This window comes from Pseudophryne corroboree, chromosome 3 (genome assembly GCF_028390025.1).
Source record: "Pseudophryne corroboree isolate aPseCor3 chromosome 3, aPseCor3.hap2, whole genome shotgun sequence".
Taxonomy (NCBI): Eukaryota; Metazoa; Chordata; class Amphibia; order Anura; family Myobatrachidae; genus Pseudophryne; species Pseudophryne corroboree.
Genome location: NC_086446.1, coordinates 108,296,565 through 108,310,191, shown reverse-complemented (window position 1 = coordinate 108,310,191; position 13,627 = coordinate 108,296,565). Strand labels below are relative to the sequence as shown.

Here is a 13,627-nt window from a genome sequence, read left to right as displayed (position 1 = left end):
ACCCCTGTCCTGGTCCTGCCGCCCCTACATTGGCCCTGTCACCCCTATCCTGTCCCTGTCATTTCTGTCCTGGACCCGTCGACCCTGTCCTGGCACCGTCACCCCTGTTCTGACCCTGTCACCCCTGTCCTGGCCCCGTCAACCCTGTTCTGACCCTGTCACCCCTGTCCTGGCCCTGTTACTGCATACCCTCCAACTACCTTTTATGGCATGTACAGTACCCGCAACGCCTCCAGACCTCTCCCCAATGCACCACACCTCCGCACCTTCCCCTCCACCACATGCGGCACTCCACCCCTCCCCCACATGATGTGCCTCCAGACCCCCTACACCACCCGCGGCTCCCTCTCCTCCGCCCCTTCACCACCCACAGCACCTCCAGGCCCCCTCCACCATTCACCCCCCTTATATGTCTCCCCCCACACCTGCCCCCCTCCACCCGCAGCATCTGCAGACACCCTCCTCCATCCGCGGTCCCCCCCTCACCCACCCTTCCCCCACCAATGGCACCCCCGCACCTGCCCCTCCACCACGTGCAGCACCTCCGGACCTCCTTTCCCATCCGCCGCACCACCCGTACCTGCCCCTACCCTACCCATGGTGCCTGCGGTCCCCTACCCCACCCCCGGCACTCCCGTCCCTTCCCATCCCACAGCACCTCCGGAACCCTTCACCCATCCACAACATTCCCACACCTGCCCCTCTCCCACCCGTGGCACCCCTGCCCCTCCCCCACCTGCAGTGCCTCCAGACCCCTCCCCCATCTGCATCCCCCACTCCTCTGCTCCTCCCCCACCCGCAGCACCTCCCGAACCTTCCCCATCCGGGACCCACCCCCACTTCTGCCCCCCCTCCACCCGCAGCATCTACAGACACCATCCGCAGTCACCCCCCCCGCACCCGCTACATTCTGTACATCGTGCCCTGCAGGTGCTGTTCACGCCGTCGCAAGGGGCTGCGCCTCCTTCACCATCGCACGCCCTTTCATTGTGCAATATTTAACCACTAACAAAGGAATGCAGGTAATACTCCATATAATACAAATATTAAACCCCAGAAAGGCATGCAAGGGTTAAGGGGGCGTAGCCCCTTGCAACGGTGTGAAGAGCGCCCGTAGGGCGCGATGAAGCACCTAGTTGCTTAATAAAGGGTTATGTTATGTTGGCATCCATTGGTTGATGCTCTGTTGTTTGTTCATACTGTTAACTGGGTAAGTTTATCACAAGTTATACGGTGTGATTGGTGTGGCTGGTATGAGTCTTACCCTGGATTCCAAAATCCTTTCCTTGTAATGTCAGCTCTTCCGGGCACAGTTTCCTTAACTGAGGTTTGGAGGAGGGGCATAGAGGGAGGAGCCAGTGCACACCAGTAGTACTAAATCTTTCTTAGAGTGCCCAGTCTCCTGCGGAGCCCGTCTATTCCCCATGGTCCTTACGGTGTCCCTAGCATCCACTACGGACTACGAGAAATAGATTTACCGGTGAGTAAAATCTTATTTTTTCTCATATGTCCTAGAGGATGCTGGGGACTCCAAAAGGACCATGGGGTATAGACGGGATCCGCAGGAGACATGGGCACTTTAAGACTTTAAAAGGGGTGTGACTGGCTCCTCCCTCTATGCCCCTCCTCCAGACCTCAGTTAGATTCTGTGCCCAGGAGTGACTGACATACACTAGGGGAGCTCTCCTGAGTTTCTCTGAAAAATACTTTATTTAGGTTTATTATATTCAGAGAGACCTGCTGGCAACAGGCTCCCTGCGTCGTGGGACTGAGGGGAGAGAAGCAGACCTACTTCTGTGAGTTAAAGGCCCTGCTTCTTAGGCTACTGGACACCATTAGCTCCAGAGGGTCTGATCACTTGGTATAGCCGCGCCGTCGTCCCCCTCACAGAGCCAGAAGAAAGAAGCCAGGTGAGTAACCAAAGTACAGTAGACTTCACTGAAGACGGCAGAAGACTTCAGTCTCGGGGGTACCGCGCAGCGGTCACGCTGCGCGCCATTGCGCCCACACACAAGCGGCACTACTTGGGTGCAGGGCGCAGGGGGGTGCGCCCTGGGCAGCAATAATACCTCAAGTTCAGCCTGGCAAAAGTAATATACAGTGCATAGGCACTGTATAAAGACCCCCGCCAGTATAAAAAACTGTGCTTCATCGCGCCCTACGGGCGCTCTTCACACCGTCGTAAGGGGCTACGCCCCCTTAACCCTTGCATGCCTTTCTGGGGTTCAATATTTGTATTATATGGAGTATTACCTGCATTCCTTTGTTAGTGGTTAAATATTGCACAATGAAAGGGCGTGCGATGGTGAAGGAGGCGCAGCCCCTTGCGACGGCGTGAACAGCACTTGCAGGGCACGATGTACAGAATGTAGCGGGTGCGGGGGGGTGACTGCGGATGGTGTCTGTGTAGATGCTGCGGGTGGAGGGGGGGCAGAAGTGGGGGTGGGTCCCGGATGGGGAAGGTTCGGGAGGTGCTGCGGGTGGGGGAGGAGCAGAGGAGTGGGGGATGCAGATGGGGGAGGGGTCCGGAGGCACTGCAGGTGGGGGAGGGGCAGGGGTGCCACGGGTGGGAGAGGGGCAGGTGTGGGAATGTTGTGGATGGGTGAAGGGTTCCGGAGGTGCTGTGGGATGGGAAGGGACGGGAGTGCCGGGGGTGGGGTAGGGGATCGCAGGCACCATGGGTAGGGTAGGGGCAGGTACGGGTGGTGCGGCGGATGGGAAAGGAGGTCCGGAGGTGCTGCACGTGGTGGAGGGGAAGGTGCGGGGGTGCCATTGGTGGGGGAGGGGTGGGTGAGGGGGGGACCGCGGATGGAGGAGGGTGTCTGCAGATGCTGCGGGTGGAGGGGGGCAGGTGTGGGGGGAGACATATAAGGGGGGTGAATGGTGGAGGGGGCCTGGAGGTGCTGTGGGTGGTGAAGGGGCGGAGGAGTGGGAGCCGCGGGTGGTGTAGGGGGTCTGGAGGCACATCATGTGGGGGAGGGGTGGAGTGCCGCATGTGGTGGAGGGGAAGGTGCGGAGGTGTGGTGCATTGGGGAGAGGTCTGGAGGCGTTGCGGGTACTGTACATGCCATAAAAGGTAGTTGGAGGGTATGCAGTAACAGGGCCAGGACAGGGGTGACAGGGTCAGAACAGGGTTGACGGGGCCAGGACAGGGGTGACAGGGTCAGAACAGGGGTGACGGTGCCAGGACAGGGTCGACGGGGCCAGGACAGAAATGACAGGGACAGGATAGGGGTGACAGGGCCAATGTAGGGGCGGCAGGACCAGGACATGGGTGATGGGGCCAGTATAGGGTTGACAGGGCAAGCACAGGGGTGACAGGGCCAGGATAGGGGTAACAGGGCCAGCATAAGGGTGAAAGGGCCAGGATAAGGGTGAAAGGGCCAGGATAAGGGTGGCAGGGCAAGGCCAGGGGTGACAGGGACATGACAGAACACAGGGCACGGGAGAGATTGGTATTAGGGACAAAACAGTGGTGACAGACAGATGTGTCTTACCGGAGTCACTGCTGCTGGCTGCTGCTGTTCCACTCCAACCTGTTGGGATCTGCTGCTGCTGGAGACTTGGCATGGCTGACTCTCTCAGGCTGGAGTCCTGCTTCCTCTGCCCGTCCGCATCCCTCCCCCCCTCCTCAGTCACCCACCGCAGACCTTGCGCAGCTGCCGGGCACTGTGGTAAGGTGAGACTGGAAATGACTGGTTAGCCCCCAGGAGATGCTGCGGCTGGAGGGAGGAGGAGGTCATAGCATGCACGTGGTGCGGACCTCGCGGCTGCCGGGCACTGTGGTAAGGGGAGACTGGGAGTGACTGGTTAGCTCCCAGGAGACGCTGCGGCTGGAGGGAGGAGTGGGTCGGAGCCTGCAAGCAGCTCGGATTTCTGCAGCGCTACCCGCCAGCTAAAGTGTGTGAATGAGCTGGGCGCACCTCACTGCGGGTGGCAGCGCTGCAGCTAGCGGTGGGGTTGCCGGGGCTGGAGATAACAGAGGCAGTACGGAACTTGCACAGCGGCAGGTGCCCCTCAAAACTGCAGCTAAGAAGCGTGGAGTGTGCCAGAAAGTGACGCTCCTCCGCGCCAGAGAGACCCTGCTGAGTATGCCGATGTGGGGGGTCAAGCACACACTGAGCCGGTGCCCGTCTGTCTGTATGACATACCCCTCACACACCCCCATACCTCCCAAATGTCCCGATTTTCGCGGGACAGTCCCCTTTTTTTTTGGGTCTGTCCCGCTGTCCCACCCGCGGGTCGCAGTGTCCCGCGGTGGGGGGGGGGGCAGTTGGAAAGCTCCTGTACTCGCTGTTCTGCTTAGCAGAGCAGCGGTGAATAGTGGAGACAGAGGGAGAGGGGGCATCAGGGGGTACGGATTAAGGGGGCGTTCCAGCAGCAGAGCCGGATTAAGGGGGGGGGCAGGGGGTACGTACCGTTGGCCCCACAGTTTTAGGGGGCCCCCCGGCTGGAGTAGCTCTGTCCCAGCTCAGAAGCCCCCCCCCCCCCCCCTGTCCTGCCAGCAACAACGTCAGCATTGTGCTACAGTCAGCACACGCTGCTGCGTGTTGGCAGGTCTGTGGTGTTACAGGGAGGCAGCAGTCTCCCTGCTTTCTTCTGCCTGTGCGGGTGTGTAGGGGGGAGCGACCACCTCCTCTGGATTTAGCCCTAGCTGAGGGGCCAAAATCCCATTAAAAAAATAAAAATAAAAATCAGAATTTGCATAAAGGGGCGTGGCCGCACGGCCCACGATTAGGCCACGCCCCCAACCCCACAGCAGGCACAGCAATGCGATAGGGCTCCCCTGTCTCAAGTGCCCTGGGCCCCCCAGACTCATAATCAGCCCCTGGGGGCATGCCAGCAGCTCACAGAGCGCTGGGCATGCCCCCTCACTGACGAAAACGGGGACCCTCCCGTGAAGCCACGCCCCCTTTTCGCCGAGTGTGTGTCCCTCCTTCTGCCTGAAGAAAGCTCCTGCAGAAAGCTGGGAGGTGTGCACCCCTGCCTGTGCCATGCCCATACTATCTGCTTCTGCTCCTAGTCTCCTATAGATTTGGCCAGATCTGTGACTCATTTGACTAACTCCGCCCAGTGTTGTGACTCCGCCCAGCGTTAGCAAATGAATCACAAAGTCACAGATCTGGGCTATTATATAGGAGATTAGCGGGACATAAGCGCGCCATTATGGGGGCGGGGCTTGGTCCTCCCAGCTCAAATCATCGCCATTTTCTCTCCACAGTGAGCTGCAGAGACGCTGGTCCTGGCATCCTACACTTCTGTCACAAATAACGGGGTGCTAAACGGGGGGGGCACAGCAAATTTGGTGATTGTTATTTATAAAAAGCGCTGACAGGTCTGGGGCATTATATATACTTTCAGACCGGGATAGGCGCTGGGTGTGAGCTGGCAAACTCCCTCTGTGTTTCTCCAATAGGCCTTATTGTGGGTCTGTCCCCTATAGCCCATTGTGATAGTGGTGTCGGTACGAGTGTGTCGACATGTCTGAGGCTGAAGGCTCTTCCCAGGAAGAGGCTGGAGTGGGGACAGAACAGTGTGGGGGAGTGAATCTGTCGGCAGCGGGGTAAATATGTTGAGTGCCTTGAATGCAAATGTGGCTTTATTAAATAAGAGATTGGATAAATCTGAGGCTCAGAACCAAACATGGAGACAATCCATGGAAGATACTTTATCCCAAACGCAGGCTCCCTCAGGTTCACAGAAACAGCCGTTTACCCAAATAGCAGACACAGATACCGACTCGGACTCCAGTGTCGACTATGGTGATGCCAGGTTGAATCTTAAACTGGCTAAGAGCATTCAGTACATGATTGTGGCAATAAAAGAAGTGTTACATATCACGGAAGACCCTGCTGTTCCTGAGACAAGGGTCTGTATGTTTAAAGGAAAGAAACCTGTGGGAACGTTTCCTCCCTCTCATGAACTGAACACTCTTTTTGAAAAGGCTTGGGAAATTCCTGACAAAAAGTTGCTGATTGCCAAGAGAATTATTATGGCACCCGTTCCCCTCTGGGGATAGAAAAAAGTGGGAGTCAACCCCCAATGTGGACAAGACTCTAGCACGGCTGTCCAAGAAGGTGGCGCTTCCGTCCCCTGACAAGGCGACCCTAAAGGATCCTGCGGATCGTAAGCTGGAAACTACTTTGAAATCTATTTATGTCACTACGGGTACACTGCTCAGACCTGTCGTGGCATCGGCATGGGTGAGTAGTGCAATTGAAAAGTGGGCAGATAACTTATCATCTGACTTGGACACCCTGGATAGGGATAGCGTTCTTTTGACACTGGGTCATATCAGGGACGCTGCAGTATATCTAAGGGAGGCTGCGAGAGATATTGGCCTCTTGGAATAAAGGCCCAATGCCATGGCAATCTCGGCTAGGAGAGCATTATGGACTCATCAATGGAATGGTGATGCTGACTCTAAGAGGGCTATGGAGGCTGTGCCATATAAAGGTGGTGTTTTGTTTGGTGAGGGCCTCGCGGACCTGGTATCTACAGCTACCGCGGGTAAGTCGTCTTTTCTACCATATGTCCCTGCACAACAAAAGAAAACGCCTCTTTATCAGATGCAGTCCTTTCAGTCTAATAAATTAAAAAAATTACGAGGGTCCTTCTTCCTTGCTGCTAGAGGTAGGGGAAGGGGAAAAAAGTCGCAGGCTGGGGCAAGCTCTCAAGAGCAGAAGTCCTCCCCGGCCGCTGCCAAATCCACCGCATGACGCTGGGGCTCCGCTGCTGGAGTCCGCATCGGTGGGGGCACGTCTTCATCTCTTCAGTCAGGTCTGGGCTCGTTCGGCCCTGGATACTTGGGTGCTAGAAATAGTGGTCCAAGGGTACAAACTGGAGTTTCAAGACGTGCCCCCTCACCGATTTTTCAAATCGGCCTTACCAGCTTCTCTTCCGGAAAGGGAAGTAGTCTGCACTGCGATACAAAAGCTGTGTCTGCAGCAAGTTACTGTCACGGTTCCCCCGTCATAACGGGGAGAAGGCTTTTATTCAAGCCTGTTCGTGGTCCCGAAGCCGGATGGCTCGGTCAGACCGATTCTGAACCTAAAATCCCTCAATTTCTTTCTAAAAAAATTCAAATTCAAGATGGAATCTCTCCGAGCAGTGATCTCCAGCCTGGAAGGGGGGGGGTTTATGGCGTCAGTCGACATAAAAGATGCCTACTTACATGTCCCAATATATCCTCCACATCAAGCTTACCTGAGGTTTGCTGTTCAGGATTGTCATTTCCAGTTTCAGACGTTGCCGTTTGGTCTTTCCACGGCTCCGAGGATTTTCACCAAAGTAATGGCGGAAATGATGGTGCTCCTGCGCAAGCAGGGTGTCACAATTATTCCGTACTTGGACGATCTCCTGATAAAGGCGAGATCAAAGGAGCAGTTACTAAGAAACGTTGCGCTCTCCCTGACAGTCCTGCAACAACATGGTTGGCTCCTAAATTTGCCAAAGTCACAGTTGGTTCCGACAACACGGCTGTCATTCTTGGGCATGATCCTAGACACGGAACTGCAGAGAGTGTTTCTCCCAGTAGAAAAAGCTCTGGAAATCCAGAACATGGTCAAGGAGATTCTGAAACCGGCAAGAGTGTCGATTCATCAATGCACTCGGGTGCTGGGGAAGATGGTGGCAGCATACGAAGCCATTCCGTTTGGCAGGTTCCATGCCAGGGTGTTTCAGTGGGACCTGTTGGACAAGTGGTCCGGGTCTTACCTGCACATTCACCAGAAAATAAGCCTATCTTCCAGGACCAGAGTATCTCTCCTGTGGTGGCTCCAAAGTTCTCACCTCCTAGAGGGACGTAGGTTTGGGATCCAGGACTGGGTCCTGGTGACTACGGATGCAAGTCTCCGAGGCTGGGGAGCAGTCACACAGGGGGAAAATTTCCAGGGAAAATGGTCAAGCCAGGAAGCTTGTGTGCACATAAATATTCTGGAATTAAGAGCTATCTACAATGGCCTTCTACAAGCGGAACATCTTCGCGGTTTGCCCGTCCTGATTCAGTCGGATAATATTACAGCAGTGGCGTACATAAACTACCAGGGTGGAACAAAGAGCAGGGCGGCGATGGCGGAGGCCATAAAAGTTCTCCGCTGGGCGGAAAAACATGCAAGTGCTCTGGCAGCGGTCTTCATTCCGGGCGTGGACAACTGGGAAGCAGACTTCCTCAGCAGACACGATCTTTATCCAGGAGGGTGGGGTCTTCATCAAGAGGTCTTTGCAGAAGTGACAAGTCATTGGGGAATTCCTCAAATAGACATGATGGCGTCTCGCATCAACAAGAAGCTTCAGAGAGATTGTTCCAGGTTGAGGGACCCTCAAGCCAGTGCAGTGGACGCCCTGGTGACACCATGGGTGTTTCAGTCGGTATATGTGTTCCCTCCACTTCTACTCATTCCAAAGGTGATAAGGATCATAATGAGAACAAGGGTTCAGGCGATACTCATTGTTCCAGATTGACCATGGAGGGCCTGGTATCCGGATCTTTAGGAATTACTCATAGGAGATCCCTGGCCTCTTCCTCTAAGAGAGGACCTGTTGCAGCAAGGGCCTTGCGTGTTCCAAGACTTACCGCGGTTGCGTTTGATGGCGTGGCAGTTGAACGCCAAATCCTAGCTCGGAAGGGTATTCCCGGTAAAGTCATCCCCACTCTACTTAAAGCTAGAAAGGAAGTAACGGCGAAGCATTATCACCGTATTTGGAGAAAATATGTGTCTTGGTGTGAATCCAAGAATGCTCCTACGGAAGAATTTCAGCTGGGTCGTTTTCTCCATTTTTTGCAAGCAGGTGCGGATGTGGGCCTAAAGTTAGGCTCCATTAAAGTGCAGATTTCGGCCTTATCTATTTTATTTCAAAAATAATTGGCCGCCCTTCCAGAGGTTCAGACTTTCGTGAAAGGAGTGCTGCACATCCAACCTACATTTGTGCCCCCGGTGGCACCATGGGACCTTAACGTGGTGTTGCGGTTTCTTATGTCACACTGGTTTGAACCTTTACGAAAGGTTGAGTTAAAATTTCTCACTTGGAAAGTGGTCATGCTTTTGGCCTTGGCGTCCACAAGGCGGGTGTCGGAATTAGCGGCTTTGTCTCACAAGAGCCCCTATTTGATCTTCCATGAGGATAGAGCGGAATTGAGAACTCATCAACAATTTCTGCCAAAGGTGGATTCTTCGTTTCACATGAACCAACCTATTGTGGTGCCTGTGGCTACTGAGGCCTTGGCTGATTCAAAGTCTCTCGATGTAGTCAGAGCTTTGAAAACTTATGTAGCCAGAACGGCTCGTATTAGGAAAACAGAGACTCTGTTTATCCTGTATACTCCAAACAAAATTGGGGCTCCTGCTTCTAAGTAGACTGTTGCACGCTGGATCTGTGATACGATTCGGCATGCTCATTCTACGGCTGGATTGCCGTTACCGTATTCGGTGAAGGCCTATTCTACTAGGAAGGTGGGCTCATCTTGGGCGGCTGCCCGAGGAGTCTCGGAGGTTCAACTTTGCCGAGCTGCTACTTGGTCAGGTTCAAACACTTTTGCTAAATTCTACAAGTTTGATACCCTGGCTGATGAGGACCTCATGTTTGCTCAATCGGTGCTGCAGAGTCGTACGCACTCTCCCGCCCAGTCTGGAGCTTTGGTATAAACCCCATGGTCCTTTTGGAGTCCCCAGCATCCTCTAGGACGTATGAGAAAATAGGATTTTAATACCTACCGGTAAATCCTTTTCTCTTAGTCCGTAGAGGATGCTGGGCGCCCGTCCCAGTGCGGACTCTTTCTGCAGTACTTGTTGATAGTTATTGCTTTGGTTACACAAAGGTTGTGTTTTGGTTATGTTCAGCCTGTTGCTGTTTTTGGTTAATGCTGTTAACTGGTATTTTCTTAAAAGCCATGTTGTACGGTATGTTTGTGGTGTGGGCTGGTATGTATCTCACCCTTAGTTTAACAAAAATCCTTTACCTCGAAATGTCCGTCTCCCTGGGCACAGTTCCTATAACTGAGGTCTGGAGGAGGGGCATAGAGGGAGGAGCCAGTTCACACCCCTTTTAAAGTCTTAAAGTGCCCATGTCTCCTGTGGATCCCATCTATACCCCATGGTCCTTTTGGAGTCCCCAGCATCCTCTACGGACTACGAGAAAAGGTTTTACCGGTAGGTATTAAAATCCTATTATTACAGATGCTCGTACAACACACATATATTAAATACAGGTTGAGTATCCCATATCCAAATATTCTGAAATACGGAATATTCCGAAATACGGACTTTTTTGAGTGAGAGTGAGATAGTGAAACCTTTGTTTTTTGATGACTCAATGTACACAAACTTTGTTTAATACACAAAGTTATTAAAAATATTGTATTAAATGACCTTCAAGCTGTGTGTATAAGGTGTATATGAAACATAAATGAATTATGTGAATGTACACACACTTTGTTTAATGTACAAAGTTATAAAAAATATTGGCTAAAATGACCTTCAGGCTGTCTGTATAAGGTGTATATGAAACATAAATGCATTCTGTGCTTAGATTTAGGTCCCATCACCATGATATCTCATTATGGCATGCAATTATTCCAAAATACGGAAAAATCCGATATCCAAAATACCTCTGGTCCCAAGCATTTTGGATAAGGGATACTCAACCTGTACTTCAATAGATACACAAATAGAATATATAAAATTTATATTCAATCTCCAATCTGAGATCCTGTGGTCAGAAAAAGGGTAATAGTAATCACCATTTAATTAGGAAATCCTTGAACCACTTAATCCAGTCTTAAGTGCATCTGCACTATAATAATCAGTTCTTGTGCCAAATATAAATTCACCTCCTTAGAACAAAGGGCTCTTAATGGTGTTTTATTGTTCCTGGGCACTTTTATCTCAGGAAACCAGCACACTGAAGAATTATTCCATTGAATGCAGATTGCTGTCAGTGTGACCCTGTCTCACAAACGGCAGCACGGGGAGGACGCGGTGTGCTTACCGATCACTGCGTTATGTTCCACCCGTTAATACATTAGCCGCTGCACAGATTACGTACATGGGACTCAGATGGAAACCCTCGCTGCTGGAATGAGGTGGGACGTAGACCCCACCTCTCAGCCTATGTTGGCCAGTGTGACTTATACTGCTTTCACATCGCAAACTCTGCTTTTAAAACGTTTCTTAAAATGGGTCTGAGCAGTTAAACCCCCTTCACATCGCATGTTGTAACCAGTATATTACCATTTCATTACCGTTTTTGGTACCTTTCACACTGAACCCGTTTCACCCATAGAAAACAGTGGTGGTCATTGTAAATGGACTTTTCTGGCCCACACATTATTAATAATTTGGCTAGTCGTACGATGGAACCCAGCAGCTTCAAGCATCTTTACCATGTTTTTGTAGATTACTGCATCCTTCACTGTCCCAGTGATTTTATCTACATATTTCTTCATCCCCTCTCATCCTAAGCAGCTCCCCTAATCTCCTCATCACTCCAATTTGCCATTTGAAACTGTATTCTGTATAATAAAATGCTTCTTCACTCGCATGTGTTTCCTCCAGTTTATTTCCTGCTTCTGCCTGGTGACATCACGCATGGAGACAGCCTATCACCTTCTGTGGTTTGGAAATACCGTTTCTGAGCCTTTCACATTGCACAATGAAACGGGTCTGAACTGTGTAGGACCCTGCTTTTTAACCGTTTTAAAATACCAATATTCTGTAACCGGTAAATTCAAAGTAGCCCTTTCACACCGCAGCTAGAACCGTTTTGGAAGGCTTAAAAAATGGCAATTTACCGGGTTATAGCTGCGGTGTGAAAGGGGTATTAATGTCTTTTTGCCATTTCATCTTGGATGTGCTCTCACCGCCTCATTCTCAATCTTTAAGAAATCGAGCTAATAATGGGGGTCATTCCGAGTTGTTTGCTCTGTAAATTTTTTCGCATCGCAGCGAATTTCCGCTTAGTACGCATGCGCAATGTCCGCACTGCGACTGCGCCAAGTAAATTTGCTATGCAGTTAGGAATTTTACTCACGGTTTTTTCTTCGTTCTGGTGATCGTAATGTGATTGACAGGAAGTGGGTGTTTCTGGGCGGAAATTGGCCGTTTTATGGGAGTGTGTAAAAAAACGCTACCGTTTCTGGGAAAAACGCGGGAGTGGCTGGAGAAACGGAGGAGTGTCTGGGCGAACGCTGGGTGTGTTTGTGACGTCAAACCAGGAACGACGAGCACTGAACTGATCGCAGATGCCGAGTAAGTCTCGAGTTACTCAGAAACTGCACAGAGATGTCTTATCGCAATATTGCGAATCTTTCGTTCGCAATTTTAAGAAGCTAAGATTCACTCCCAGTAGGCGGCGGCTTAGCGTGTGCAAAGCTGCTAAAAGCAGCTTGCGAGCGAACAACTCGGAATGACCCCCAATATTCCCACCAGCCAACTGAAGTTACCTTCCTGACCCCTCTCTGTCTGCTGACAACACAGCAATAACCCTTACCCTCTGGCTCACTGCCTAGGTGTTATACTTGCACTCAGTTGTCCTCTCTTCTCAGCGTCCAGTCTGCATACAGATTTATTACCAGTTATTTATATAGCGCACACATATTCCGCAGCGCTTTACAGAGAATATTTGGCCATTCACACCAGTCCCTGCCCCAGTGGAGGTTACAGTCTATATTCCCTATCACATGTGTGTACACACACACACACACACACGGGTTAATTTTTTTTTTATGGGAACCAGTTAACCTATCAGTATATATTTGCATTGTGGGAGGAAACCGGAGCACCCGGACGAAGCCCACTCAAGTACGGGGAAAATATACAAACTCCACACAGTTAGGGCCATGGTGGGAATTGAACCCATGACCTCAGTGCTGTGAGGCAGTAATGCTAACCATTACACCATCTGTACTGGCCAACAGATGATGTGCGTATTCTGTATTTCATACAGCACTCTTTAGTTGATTCACTTAATAGCTCTCACAATAACATATGCAATTCCTTCCCTATTAGTACTTTTAGAGCTTTTTCCAAGGTTTGATATATCTCCGCCTTATACTTTAAGACACTGACCTCCATCATGTAATATAACTATCTTTACATCCCATACGTACTGAAGAACTATTTGCCTGCATCTTAGTACAGTCTTGGTTCCTTTTCCTTGTAGATTGTGTTTGCCTGTGAGTCTCTGAGTAAAATACTCCATCCTTCCAGTACAAGGCCTAGCGATTACCCTCCGTGCATCGGACTCCTCTTCTCATTATGGACAAGGATCACACGACTGAGAGGATACTGAACATCACCCTGGAGATCATCTACCTGCTGACTAGAGAGGTGAGGAGGCTGTGGGCATACTGACATTACTGAGCTTAACATGGAACCGCGTCCTGTTTAGATTGATGGAAATGATTAAGAAACAAAATTGATGACTATCTTGGAGGTCAAAGAGAAAGTAACATTGGTATTTTCAAACCACAAAACACCAAAATGAGCTATTTGTACCTTGATCACCTGGTGCAAGGGTGCATTCATTGCTGCTACCAGTATTAGGGTGATGAAAATTGGCATGTCACTGGTGTGGCAAGGACAGTCCCTTTCCCAAGGATATTTATAAATAATAATACATATACAGTATA

At 51.1% G+C, this 13,627-nt stretch overlaps 1 protein-coding gene across 4 annotated transcripts in view; it reads left to right on the top strand.

Annotated features, from left to right (window-relative positions):
* Positions 1-13,627, top strand: part of LOC135054926 (oocyte zinc finger protein XlCOF7.1-like) — a 51,893-nt gene that overhangs the window by 29,682 nt on the left and 8,584 nt on the right. For 3 of the 4 annotated variants that reach the window (XM_063958413.1, XM_063958412.1, XM_063958414.1), the window contains one exon: positions 13,159-13,325. In XM_063958413.1, coding sequence (XP_063814483.1) covers positions 13,254-13,325 — 72 coding nt within the window. In that variant the 5' untranslated portion in view covers positions 13,159-13,253. The remainder of the gene's footprint in view (positions 1-13,158; positions 13,326-13,627) is intronic. The other variant, XM_063958415.1, reaches the window with a different exon arrangement.